Source organism: Lepisma saccharinum, chromosome 26 (assembly GCF_977018435.1).
Source record: "Lepisma saccharinum chromosome 26, izLepSacc3.1, whole genome shotgun sequence".
NCBI lineage: Eukaryota > Metazoa > Arthropoda > Insecta > Zygentoma > Lepismatidae > Lepisma > Lepisma saccharinum.
Window position 1 is genome coordinate 53,649,232 of NC_139254.1, and position 14,623 is coordinate 53,663,854.

Consider the following 14,623-nt stretch of genomic DNA (forward strand, 5'->3'; position numbering starts at 1 on the left):
AAAGTGGGTACCTGGAGGAAACTCTGGAGGGGTAAAGGTAGCCAGGGGCGTGATGCTGATCACATCACCCCCACCTTCAGCCATGATCAAGAAAGTGTACAGCCCTAACCCCACACCCCCTATATGCCTTCATGCACTTTACCTTTTTATTATACCCCTGTTTTCCCACTGGACTTGCCAATCGATTGTTGCAACAAAGGCAGCTAATAGTTTCTGACTATAAACAATGTTCCACTGCTGTAGCCCATTACCATGGATACGCTAATTTAACTGGTTTTTACTCTTATCTTGAAATGTCAAAACCAATGCACACCAACGTTGCTGGAATTAACCACAACTGTTCAGTATCAAACAATGAATCATGGAATTGATCAACTTGTCAAGAGTTCACAACATGAATTAGGAAGTAAGTAGAAAGTAATTAACTATTGAGTTATTTTAATAATGGGGATGGACCACGGTCATCCATATACAGATATAACAGCTGGAGTTCAACTTAACAGACCAAGGATGATACAATATTAATAGTTATAACTAAAATGTCGCTATTTACTTATTACTAATTGATACTTTTAAAATATCACAATAACATTTTCTCTGCAAAGAATTTGGATCTAAATATTGGCTTGACTTATGTTAATAATATAAGGGCCTCCCTGATAGGGTGACCAACTTTCAGCATTAAATGTATGGGAGATTTATTCATGGCAAATTTTGCTCAATTTTAGTGGTGTAACATCACTCCAGCAAATGTTTATGCAATGGATAATATCAAACAAAATAATTAAATTATGTTTTATATAATATAGATGAAAATAGAGAATAAAAATTTGCAAATTTACATGTCTTTTGATCCTAACCCATATGTATTTGTTCACTGCTGCTGCAGAACTAAGAATCAAAATCCACTACTGCAAGTTGGCCCCTGCTTTTCACCACTTTTGCACCTGCACTATGCCAAACCTTATCTACAAAGGGAAATATACTGTCTTTGCCCCCTCAGTTTTGGCACCTTGTCCCCCCAGTTTTGGAACACAATTGCCGCCACTGACTGCAAGATATGACATCATTTCCACCCGCCAGAGGATAAATGTGCAAGATCTTGTAGTAGACTTGAAATTTTGTAGGGCCCGCCAAACTCGGAATTTCGCGATCTTAGTTGTTAATGAGTCACACAGTGGTTCAGATCTCACTTTCTATTGTGAGTTCAGTTCCGATTAGCCTATCTGTGCATAAAGTTGACTTAAAAAACAAACTTCAACACTTTTAAAAATTATTAATTACACTGACAATAACAATATTATTTGTACATATAATTTTGCTACAGCTCGGTACTTTTAAAACTACAACCTGTGCATGTATATTTGTGTGTGTGATATTAATATAACTTTCATAATCTTTTCAACCACTGTAGTATTTTGAACAATTTTGAGATGTTTCTTTGATGCAAAATGTTTACTAAACCAATAAGCAGGGTTTGAACCTGCTAAGTACCCTCTTTTACATGGTCATGGATTGGATAGATTGTTAGGTATATTATTGGTGTTAGGTGAGTCACATTGATGCCTTTATCAATAAAACTGCCAATAACTTTGATGATCCACATACAGGGTTAGCCTAAAAGAAATAGACACTTTCAAAGTTGTACAGAAAGAAGAGTTTTAATAATAGGGCTGAAATACTTACATGGTTTCAAGAGTAAGTCCTGAAGTTTACATTGGTAAAGTTACAAGCATTCTATGTGTGACCCTTTTGTAACACGACAGATATCAATACCATAGTCCAGTTCTTCTTGGTGGTCTAGTCAATAGTGCATCTTACTGTCATGTGTGAGACCTGGTTTCAATTCCCAGGATGGGTGACCAAAGGTCGGAATTTTTCTTGCCTTGTCCCCTGCATAAAGCGGCTGTGGGGCACACCCAGCCTCAAATCAATGGGTACCTGGAGGCAACCCTGGGGGAGGGTGGGTGTAAAGGTGGCTGGAGCATGGTGCTGATCACCTCCAAAATGACCAAGATCGAGAATGTGTGGGGCCCCTACCCCCACATCTCCTAAATGTGCCTTCATGGCATGGTGCTATATGCATGGGGAACTTTACCACATGGTGGAAATGTGGTGCTGAAATAACAACAACCAGAATTAATATACACTAGGGATGGGACCGATTAATCGGTACTCTATCAGTATCGACTGATATAGGCATATCAGTGTATCAGTAAAATTACCGATTATTTTACCGATCCGATATATCGATAAATATCTGATAGTTTAGTGCAAAATTCTGCCATTTTTGTTGTAATTTTTATGGATAATCTCCATGCCCTACTTTTTTAAAAAGTAAATGTTTAAATATGCAATTTCTCTTGAACTGCAGTCACTTTGAAACACACATTTTTTAAGGAGGTCAATGAACCTTTCAGGTTCTTCCAGGACCATTTCTAATTTTATATCGGATCGGTAGAATATCGGTTATCGGTATCGGTAAATTTTATATCGGTACTTTATCGGTATCGGCCAAAATTTCATATCGTCCCATCCCTATTATACACCATCCACATCGGAACTTGTAGTACAACTTGAACAAGTAGTAGACTACTTGTAGCAGTCATCACTACTACAAGTTCTGATGTGGATAATGACAGTGGTCACTGAAATTAATCGAAATAAATAAGCAGGTACGAGGATACGTGTGTATTAATTCTGGTTGTTTTTATTTCAGAACCATATTTTCACCTCGTGATGAAAATTTGAACCATTTTTTTCATCAGCATCAGATTCTCCATAGTCTCCACAGATGCAGAAGAACCTCTGCTATGGTCTCCGTAGCCTCTGTATCCAGTTTCTCCACAATCAGTTGCTTTAAACATGCTCCAGAGGGCTCGGAGTAAGGTAAATTTAATTTTGACCACCCAGTACCAATACTGAATCCCCTCTTTTACAGGTGATACATGCCACATGAAACCTTGAAACGGAACAGTAAAATTAGTAGATCATCAGCAAACCACACTGAAGACTGGGAAATGACAGCCAAAGGTCAGAAGTGCATCGTTCAATCATGAGAGAGTGTGTAAGGACACATTTAGAGCCAAAATGACTATAAATTGGGCATGTTGAAACGAAAAGGCTATGGTATGGAGTTTATTGGCAAGTCATTGCAAGTCAAGCCCTTCATATGGACAGGAAAAGGAGTCCACTGGTCAACAAGACCATCAAACATCTTCTAATCGACATGGAAAGGAATCTAATGGTCAACTCTTGCAGCTGGACACTCTGCACAGAGAAAAGAAAGGAATCTACTGTTCATCACGCCAGCCAGAGCCTTTAAATAGACATTGGGAGTAAAGAGTCAGTCCATTGGCCAACTGTCCATTGGGAGGTAATGTGCCCTGACACCCTCCAAATAATTCCATCACCTCCCCATTTTTTTTTTCACAAAGGTCAATTGGTTAGTTTAGCTCTTAATTTATTCTTACACCCATTCCTAAATATGAACTTACATCATAAAAAAAGGTAAAGTGCTCCCCTGTGCTTAGCACCACACCATGAAGGCGTATAGAGGGTGTGGGGGGGGGGAACGCTCCACACTTTCTTGATCTGGTCGTGAGTGGGGGTGGTGAATTTACATTATCTCAGATGGAAAATTAGGAATAAAACCCTGAAAGAGTCCATGGTCAACCATATTGATTGCAACCTGTAAATGGGCACGGAAAGGTAAGGAGTCCACTGGATAAACATGCTGCCTGGAATCTGTGAATGTGCAGGGGAAGGTAAGGAATCAAATGGTAAATTATTCTGGCTGCAATCCGTGAATGGGCATGGGAAGATGAGGAATCCAATGGTCAATCATGCTGGCTGGAATCTGTTGTTGGCCATTGGAAGATAATGTATCCACTGGTCAACTGTGCTGGCTGGAACATGTCAATGGGCATGGCAAAGTGAGGAGTGGTCAATCATGCTGACTAGAACCTGTGAATGGGCATGGAAATGGAAGGAATCCACTGGTCAATCATGATGGCTGGAATCTGTTGTTGTCCATTGGGAGGTAATGTATCCACTGGTCAACTGTACAGGCTGGAATCTGTCAATGGGCATGGCAAGCTGAGGAGTGGTCAATCATGCTGGCTAGAACCTGTGAATGGGCATGGGAAGGGAAGGAATATACTGATCAATCATGCTGCTTGGAATCTGTGAATGGGTATTAGAAAGGTGAGAAATTCGATTGTCAATCATGCTGGCTGGAATCTGTGAATTGGCATGGGAATGTGAGGAATCCAATGGTCAGTCATGCTGGATGGAATCTGTGAATGGGCATGGGAAGGTAATGTATCCACTGGTCAACTGTGCTGGCTGGAATCTGTGAATGGGCATGGGAAGGTAATGTATCCACTGGTCAACTGTGCTGGCTGGAACCTTGTCAATGGGCATGGCAAGGTGAGAAGTGGTCAATGGGAAGGGAGGAATCTAATGGTCAATCATGCTGGCTGGAATCAGTGACTGGGTATGTGAAGGGAGGAATCTAATGGTCAATCATACTGGCTGGAATCAGTGAACGGGCATGGGAAGATAATGTATCCACTGGTCAACTCTGCAGGCTGGAATATGTCAATGGGCATGGCAAAGTGAAGAGTGGTCAATAATGCTGACTAGAACCTGTGAATGGGCATGGGAAGGGAAGGAATATACTGATCAATCATGCTGCTTGGAATCTGTGAATGGGTATTAGAAAGGTGAGAAATTCAATTGTCAATCATGCTGGCTGGAATCTGTGAATTGGCATGGGAATGGGAGGAATCCAATGGTCAGTCATGCTGGGTGGAATCTCTGAATGGGCATGGGAAGGTAAAGAATCCAATGGCTAATCATGCTGGCTGGAATCTGTGAATGGGCATGGGAAGGTAATTTATCCACTGGTCAACTGTGCTGGCTGGAACCTGTCAATGGGCATGGCAAGGTGAGGAGTGGTCAATGGGAAGGGAGGAATCTGATGGTCAATCATGCTGGCTGGAATCAGTGAATGAGCATGGGAAGGTAAGGAATCCAATGTTCAATCATGCTGGATGGTATCTGTGAATGGGCATGGTAAGGTAAGGATCCAGTGGTCAATCATGCTGGCTGGAATCTGTGAATGGCATGGGAAGATAATGTATCCACTGGTCAACTCTGCAGGCTGGAACATGTCAATGGGCATGGCAAAGTGAGGAGTGGTCAATCATGCTGGCTAGAACCTGTGAATGGGCATGGAAAAGGAAGGAATCCACTGGTCAATCATGATGGCTGGAATCTGTTGTTGGCCATTGGAAGGTAATGTATCCATTGGTCAACTGTGCAAGCTGGAATCTGTTAATGGGCATGGCATGGTGAGGAATGGTCAATCATGCTGGCTAGAACCTGTGAATGGGCATGGGAAGGGAAGGAATATACTGATCAATCATGCTGTTTGGAATCTGTGAATGGGCATTGGAAAGGTGAGAAATTCGATTGTCAATCATGCTGGCTGGAATCTGTGAAGCATGGGAAGTTGAGGAATCAAATGATCAGTCGTGCTGGCTGGAATCTCTGAATGGGCATGGGAAGGTGAAGAATCCAATGGTCAATCATACTGGCTGGAATCTGTGAATGGCTATGGGAAGATAATGTATCCACTGGTCAACTCTGCAGGCTGGAACCTGTCAATGGGCATGGGAAGGGAAGGAATCCACTGGTCAATCATGCTGGCTGGAATCTGTGAATGGGTTTGGTTTGGTTTGAGTTGCTGTTTTAAGTCCACTTTATGCACAGTAAGGCTAATCGGGACTGGACCTACAATTTAAAGTGGGATCCGAACCACTTGTGCCTCCACCCGGTATCGAACCCGGGACCCCTTGATTACAAGGCAATGATGCTACCACTGCGCCATGGGGGAGGCCCGAATCTGTGAATGGGCATGGGAAAGTGAGGAATCCAATGGTCAATCATGCTGGCTGGAATCTGTGAATGGGCATGGGAAGGTAAGGAATCCAATGGTCAATCATTTTGTCTGGAATGTGTGAATGTGCATGGGAAGGTAAGAAATCCAATGGTCAATCATGCTGGATGAAATCTGTGAATGGCCATGGAAAGGTGAGGAATCCACTGGTCAATCATGCTGGCTGGTATCTGTGAATGGGCACGGTAAGGTAAGGAATCCAATGATCAATCATGCTGGCTGGAATCTGTGAATAGGCATGGGAAGATAATGTATCCACTGGTCAACTCTACAGGCTGGAACCTGTCAATGGGCATGGCAAGGTGAGGAGTGGTCAATCATGCTGGCTAGAACCTGTGAATGGGCATGGGAAGGGAAGGAATCCACTGGTCAATCATACTGGCTGGAATCTGTAAATGGGCATGGGAAGGTTAGGAATCCAATGGTCAATCATGCTGGCTGAAATCTGTGAATGGGCATGGGAAGGTGTAGGATCCAATGGTCAATCATGCTGGCTAGAATCTGTGAATTTGCATAGGAAGGGAAGGAATTCACTGGTCAACCATGCTGGTTAGAATCTGTGAATGAGTTTGGAATGGTAAGGAATCTACTGGTTAACCATGCTGACTGGAACATGTGAATAGACATGGGAGTGTAAGGAGTGTAATGCAGAACATGTGAAAATTTTGTATGTATATCCATCCTGTGATATAAACAAAATAAAATTTGTAAATAAATCAGAGAAAACAGAACTGATTGACCGAAGACTGGCTTGGTTGGTTTGTTGATTTAGTGTTTTAAGTCCACTTTATGAACAGTAAGGCTAATTGGGACAGGACCTACAGTTTAAAGTTGAATCCGAACCACTATGTGTCCCTATCGGGTATCGAACCTCGACCCCTTGATTACAAGGGGATGACGCTACCACTGCGCCATCGACAAGACTGGCATGGGATAAAGTACTGAAATGTGACAAGAAAATTTCGAAGATTGCACAAGTCTTCTCAGTTGCTTTTTCTAAAGATGATGAAATATTACCAGGGTAGTAAAGCTTTATATTGTACTTTATAGATAAAACATTTTTGTTTCGAAAAGTCATGAAGCATCTTACCAATGCATGCAAATAAATAATGTATTATGTATGAACTTTGAAACAAATGCAAATTGATTATGAAAATAGTTTGAGAGTGAACTAATGTCTTAATTAACCAGAAAAAGAAGAAGCATGTAAATATTGCCATTTCATTCACTACGATGCCCTTTTTCAGCGTGGATAGTCTGCTCATGAAATTGTGAATATTATTATTGTTAAACGGCAATGATATGTTTGCATTTTAATCCTACACCAGTTTTGCAAGTACAGGTGAATTGCTTTATTTTCAAATCATCTCCAAGATCACCAGTTACAACATGAGGTGCAGATGATGCAGCACTGCTTTGAAGAGCCAGTGCATATATATTAATTTCACCTGCATTTTCTGTTGTTTTTTTTGCCAATTATAATTAAATGCTTCGCTCTCAGCACAGCTTCACCTTCGTTATAGTTCCAGAATTCACACCACATTTTTAATATTTAAAAATATCGTGTAACTTCAATTTTCCTTCTATAACAGCCATGATCACATGATACTACTAGCTGAATGTAAACAAAGCATGTATCCTACATGCAGCAACCATACACTGGAAGTGACACTATCACAAATAATCAAGTATACAATTCTCTAGCTTCCACATGATTGAATGTTGTTATTATTATCATTATTTATTATTATTATTTAAAGAAGGGTTACATTTGAGCTTACAGTTTACTTTATACTGATTCTATAACTATTGTAGAGATATGGAGACCATTAAACCGAGAAAACCTCGTCATGTTAATATTCACACTTGTTTATTTCCTGAACTTGTCCGACCAGCGAGTGATCCCAAGAATGCGCTAGCTTGTAACTTCCGTAAAACAAGGAACTGGAAAGGCAAACGCGTGGATCTAAACAGGATCTACCGCGTTTGAAAGGTTTAACAACCTTTCGATGCCTAGAATGATAAAAGCAAGCTCCTACCCGGAGCTCGCTCTCTTTTGGATTCTGACACTCATCGACGCTACATGGATAACTAGTCCGATTACTTGACAACACGTTACACTGCTAACTACGACGATGGAACACGGAGTTACCGCTGCCTAGCATGCTACAAGGTGCAAGGGATCGCTTGGCTTGGTGAACTGAGGGTCGCTGGATAGAACCTTGGAACTGACACGATTCGGTCTGCGAGAAGCATTAGGACAAGACATCACACACATCTACCAGGTATGAACAAGCGTGAATAACCTTTTACACCAACTTTCCATATCTCTACCCTCCTAACGGAGCAGGTTCAGCCATCAGATATTATTAAGCTCTACCTAAATGTTTAAATGAAACTTCCCTGTGACCTCAGAGCCCAGGTAAAACAGATATTTTAATGTTATTTTATGATTTGCGTTTAAACGCATAGTAATAGTCAGAACATATCACTTAGCTGATTTGACTAATAAGTACTTAGTGTGTTTATGATTCTAACTAGCAAATATTTTTTTTTCCCCATTTGCTGGTACATATACGCTCAAATGAAGAAAAAAGTACAAAGAAATAAAGAACGAATGAACTAAGATAGAACAAGATCAATGATTTAAAGAACAAATGAACTGTGTAGAACTTGCTTGAACTTTTGGCTTTTTGGCCATAGCAATTTTTTTTATTTACGCTTAGGTGTAACGCGAACTGCTTCTTTGAAAGCTGCAATGCACTAAATATGTTAATAAAGCATATAATAAAATAGGCAAATGTTCCCACTCTCTCCTTTAATTTTATAGTTCAAATATTGATAGCATACAACATGGTATAGCTCATATCCCATGAAATTACAACCTACTCTATTTTTCAATGAACTATTACACAAATATATTACTTACTCTTTCTCACTTCTTTTTCAATTTTTTTTATTAGCAGCGAATCGAAGGCGCTTAAACCTTTGTCCACAATACACGTAAAATTCTTGAAATTGCTTTTATAAACGACATTTACACATATTACAGAAGGAAATGTCTCGTAATCACTTAGTTCGTTCTATTATCGCTGAATTCTCCTTTCTTTTCTCATTTCATTCCCGGCTAAGCCGACTATTCTAACTTCCCCCCCCGTTGCGCCCCGGCGAACTTTCCTTACAACATGGAATTATTCCACCTACTTCCCCCCCCGTTGCCCCGGCGAACTTTTCTTCAGGTAAACCTGTTAATCATAAACAGGCCCCCTTAAAAACTCTACATCATATAAGTAATACCGCCCCTTCGCCGTCATTCAAATTAGATATTACCTCCCCTCCCCCCCAAAATAATTCACCAGTTTTAACTGAAAGTCCTTTTTCAATCGATTTTATAACCCGTCATCATTTATTGTAACTCTGCTCCACTACCTTTTGCTTTTTCCTAATTTTTCCCTTTTTTGCGCTTGTTTCATTCTCATCGCCACGGATGTTACCGGACCCATGACGACCACCGGCTTGTACCATCGAGCGACAGACCTAGGCTCATCACAGAGACCAACAACGATCTTGTGGAGTTCCAGCACCAACAAGGACCCGTTCCCGTCTGGACCCCATGGCTGATTTTTCCATCTCCCACGCCGCGACCCAGATGTGGAGCGCTTTACCCAGGACGTTTGTTGACCCAAAGCGCCATCACAAACTTGACTTCCAGACTGCCCGTGTTTACTGACGACACATGATACTTACTGTTATTTTTCATCGGCTCAAAGTGTTCCGGTGCTCAGCTACTTCAACTACTGTAAGGCACACGCAATTAGTACATACGCATGTCCATTACAGTGCCAAAGTTTGTGCCCATGGGTACTACCCATATTGGATTAGAGATACGTCTCTTTCTTTTGTGTTTTTTTTTATCGTTAGCTGCACAGAACGTCCAGCCTATGGCGGCATGCAGTTTACAGAGTTGCCATAGGTAACATACCTCAAGGCTCCGCCCAGCATCGTGTATGTTCCGCCGAGTGTACTTTGAACTCAGCAAACAGTAAATACAACCGCTTGCGGTTCCCGGCGTTTCTTCACACTGTGCTGACATGTGTGTTTTTTTTTTTTATTATTTTTGTGCTGTCATCACTCAACCAAAACTAGTTCAGTGTCACACTTAAGTAATTATTTTATCCATGCCTCAGAACTTAGTTATTTGTGCTTGTACTTTTTGAGTTTATAAGAGGCTATGACCTACAATTTAATTTTTTTTTATTCTCCGTGTTTTTATATTTTTTTTCTCAAAGGTGTTTAGTGCCACGTTATTTTCGATTATGTGACTATTCTGGTGATTTCAATTTTTTTTTTTACGGTGATGTGATTCTTCTACTGATTGGTTTACTGTATTGGTTTTCTACGAGTTTGATTTGTTAATAAATCCTAATTTTTAAATATAACCTACTCCGGACGAGGTAGTCGACCATCACAGAGTGGTTCGATTATTTCAACAAGGGGAATGTAGAGATATGGAGACCATTAAACCGAGAAAACCTCGTCATGTTAATATTCACACTTGTTTATTTCCTGAACTTGTCCGACCAGCGAGTGATCCCAAGAATCTGCTAGCTTGTAACTTCCGTAAAACAAGGAACTGGAAAGGCAAACGCGTGGATCTAAACAGGATCTACCGCGTTTGAAAGGTTTAACAACCTTTCGACGCCTAGAATGATAAAAGCAAGCTCCTACCCGGAGCTCGCTCTCTTTTGGATTCTGACACTCATCGACGCTACATGGATAACTAGTCCGATTACTTGACAACACGTTACACTGCTAACTACGACGATGGAACACGGAGTTACCGCTGCCTAGCATGCTACAAGGCGCAAGGGATCGCTTGGCTTGGTGAACTGAGGGTCGATGGATAGAACCTTGGAACTGACACGATTCGGTCTGCGAGAAGCATTAGGACAAGACATCACACACATCTACCAGGTATGAACAAGCGTGAATAACCTTTTACACCAACTTTCCATATCTCTACCCTCCCAACGGAGCAGGTTCAGCCATCAGATATTATTAAGCTCTACCTAAATGTTTAAATGAAACTTCCCTGTGACCTCAGAGCCCAGGTAAAACGGGCTTACAACACTATAGAAAAACAACTTTCTGCCCTACATGAATTGATTTATTGTAGATTAGGCACACACAGGAGATGTACTACGTAGAATGTTTCAGTGAAAAATGCAGGCTCAACCAGGACTTGAACCTGGGTCTCTGGCATATCGTGTCATGTGTGTGCCTAATCTACAATAATTAACATCTCTACCCGGGGAGGAACCAGGCAATGTCGAAGTCTACTGTGTTTCAAAGGCAACAGATCCCATTGCGGTAGCACTGGCAGATATGATTCCACGCAGGTAAAACAGCGATAGTGAAGAATCAGGCGAGGCCAGGCTAGGCCGGTAGCTTAGTGGTTAGAGTAATGGCACGGTATGCCAGAGACCCGGGTTCGAGTCCTGGTAGAGCCTGCATTTTTTGCTGAAAATTTATATGAATTGATTTGTTAAGCTATACAGTTATGCTAATTGTTTATACATATACAGAACATGGAAAATTATAAGTGTATATAATTGAAAAACATAAGAAAGAGGAGTATATAAATGGCTTTGCAACTAGAATATGTAAAGGAGGCACAGAGGTAAATGAGGCAAGATGTCAGTATTCATAGATTAATGTCCTAATACAATGTTTAAATTTAGCCAAATTTCTCTCCTTTCTGCACTTTACAGGCAGTTGATTCCATACTTTACTTGCCAGAAATGACAGTGATTTTGACCCACATTGTTACATTCTGGTACACTGATACTATTGGTGTTATTAGATCACAGATTGGGATAATGTATGTTTCCAGAGATAATTAAATTACAGTGAAACCTCGATTTTATGTTTTTCAGGCGACCATGTTGAAAGAATTAAAATGTAGCATTTTTGCTCTAATGGGACCATGAATATGGACTGTATAATGCAGGAAAATGTAAAACTGGGAAACGTAAAATTTTGGGTTCCACTGTACTCTGTCGCTTAGTAAGTGGTTGTGATGATTCTTTTTTTTTTTTTTTTTTTTTTTAGGAATACATATTTTCGCCTGGATTCAAGGTAGTTGCATCTCTTCTCTGTTTCAATGTGAACTTGCTATTTCTTTACAAATAGCCCAACTTTCCATTTTTTCTAATTTCTTGATGTGAACCTCAATATTTGTTTATCTTAATTTATTGTTATGAAGATGAAGAAGAGAATGTTTACTTACCCTGTTGGACACTGACAAAACCATTCCTCTGCATCATCCATACAAGTAGCACCATTGGAGCAAGGATTGGACAAGCAAGCCAATGATGAGCATTCTGAAATATCCACTCCATCTATAGCATCATAGAATATGTCAACAGTATTACAATTCACCTGGAAACATAACATAGAATATTACGAAGAAGTCATGTTCTTGAAGAGCTCAATTTAGCTTACATACTAGGAATTTTTCTTGACCATGCTTGGTTATAAAGACATGTGATGACCAGTTGTTAATCATTTTGCATGATTTGAATTAGTTCATACATATTTACAAATATGACACGAAGGTGAAGATATAACTTTTGCAGGTTTACATATTAGTAAAATAACTAAGCAAGATGCAGTTCACTGTTATCTGTATTCTGGTTTCGTTACATACACTGCTATATACGAGGGTTGGAGTATAAGTCATGGCAACATTTTTTTTTTCGCGACAATGCGGGACCAGAACGAAAATCTGAAATACACAAATGGAAGGGGGCAGTATATGGTAGTGCAGATCTAGTGTACTAGATGTGGAATAGGGAAGCAAGAAAACGTCCTTAAAGGTAGCATTGTGACATGTGTTTACAAGTCTGAAAGCACAGGAACATTACAGCAACAAAAGACGTGCATACTATGATATGACACTGTTCTCCCACAGTTTCCACCAGATTCCTGTGCATTTTCTGGCATTTCTTTCCCAAAGAATGGCTATTTTGATATATTGACCCTATACAACAACAGTTGACTTACCACTGACCTCTGTACATTTAGTGATGTGTCCACATAATATGGGTGTCATGTTCTCAGGGACAAACAATATTATTGTGGTACCATCATTTAACTTTGAGAAAAATACAGTTGCCATGACTTATGCTCCAGCCCTCGCATAACAATTTATTTTCGTTGCTGTGGCAACATCACAATTCCAAATATTACATCACATCATTTGTACAGCATTTTAATGCAAATTAATACCATAAAACATAATTAATGTTGTACAAAGTGATTATTATACATTTTTTAACTGTTAATAGAAAGTGATTTGTCTATATTTCTTTCCCGGATTCTCTGGAGTAAGAGAACGCGAATGCGTTCTGTGCACATGTTGAAGGGTGTGCACCTCGTCCAATGAACGCGAGGAGGGGAGGGGCATTCACAGGAGGGGGCTCATTCGCGGTCCAGTAGTTCCGTAGTAAACATGTCAGCTCGCAAGTCTAGGGGAACTCTGCATTCAGGAGAGCGCCTCATAGTGTTGAATGTGTTCAAGAACAACTTGGCTTTGTTTTTTTACAAATGTTTAAAACAAAGTGTTTGAAACATGTTTTTCATACTTGTTTAAAACTCATTTTGATACATGATGTTTCATAGTTTGTGGTTATTTGCATGTTTTTTTTAAAATGTATGTTTAAATTTGTTTTAATTTTTTTTCTGTTCTTCGTAGCATCAAAAGACAAATAAACGTGCAATATTATTTGTTATTTGTGTAAAACAATACACTGGCCATTGTTAAGAATAAAAGAAGAAATTGGCAGCAGAAAGCGTTTTGCTTTATGGCCGTTACACCACGCAGCACTTCGTTGCTTTCATCCCGCACCCTTCCCCACCCAGTCTGGCCCCGCCCACAAGCTTTCCCCTCTGCGTGTCGCTACTCCAGAGAATCCGGAAAGCAGTATAGCATGAAATTAATGATCTTAATAAACATATAATCATATTGTTCAGATCTGCAGGATCATCACAGACAACAAACGAATACCACCACATAGCTCAACTACAAGTAGCAATACTTAATTTCCTTGAATGTTATTATAAAATTAGTTTAATATGTTACATATATTCAATGTTATTAAATTATTGTTACTATTCAGGGTAGTGGCAGCTCAGGCATTAGTGCATCTGACTAACATTCACCATTCACGAGATCCGGGTTCGATCCCTGGCTGGGGAGAACTGTGAATTTTTCCCCCTGTTAAAGAGACTCCAGCACCCACCCAGCATCATATAAAATGGGTGCCTGGAAGCAACTCTGGTGGGTACAGCTGGCCAGGGGTGTGGTGCTGATTACATCACCCCCACATTTGGTCATGATCAAGAAAGTGTGGAGCCCTAACTCCACACTCCCCGTGTGTCTTCATAGCATGGCACAAAGCACAGGGAAGCACGTTATTTTTTTTTACTATTCAGGGGTGTACCCAGAAAAAAATCAGGGAAGGGGATTTGACAGAATCTTAAATTTCATACATGGTGTGTGAGCGATAGAAAGGAAGGGAGACTGCGGAGGGGGCAGGGGTCAAGATGGAAAAAAATAATTAAGAAAGTAATGGAGTTGATATGGAATTAGAGAAA

At 40.3% G+C, this 14,623-nt stretch overlaps 2 protein-coding genes across 2 annotated transcripts in view; one reads left to right on the forward strand and one right to left on the reverse strand.

Moving 5' to 3' along the window:
- LOC145979329 (MKRN2 opposite strand protein) overlaps window positions 1–14,623 on the forward strand; it is a 398,221-nt gene that overhangs the window by 202,793 nt on the left and 180,805 nt on the right. The gene's annotated exons all lie outside the window — the stretch shown is intronic.
- The window catches only part of eys (eyes shut), a 154,632-nt gene that overhangs the window by 69,809 nt on the left and 70,200 nt on the right, over window positions 1–14,623 (reverse strand). Inside the window, exon 11 of the mRNA XM_083112357.1 lies at window positions 12,255–12,406. Coding sequence (XP_082968483.1) covers window positions 12,255–12,406 — 152 coding nt within the window. The remainder of the gene's footprint in view (window positions 1–12,254; window positions 12,407–14,623) is intronic.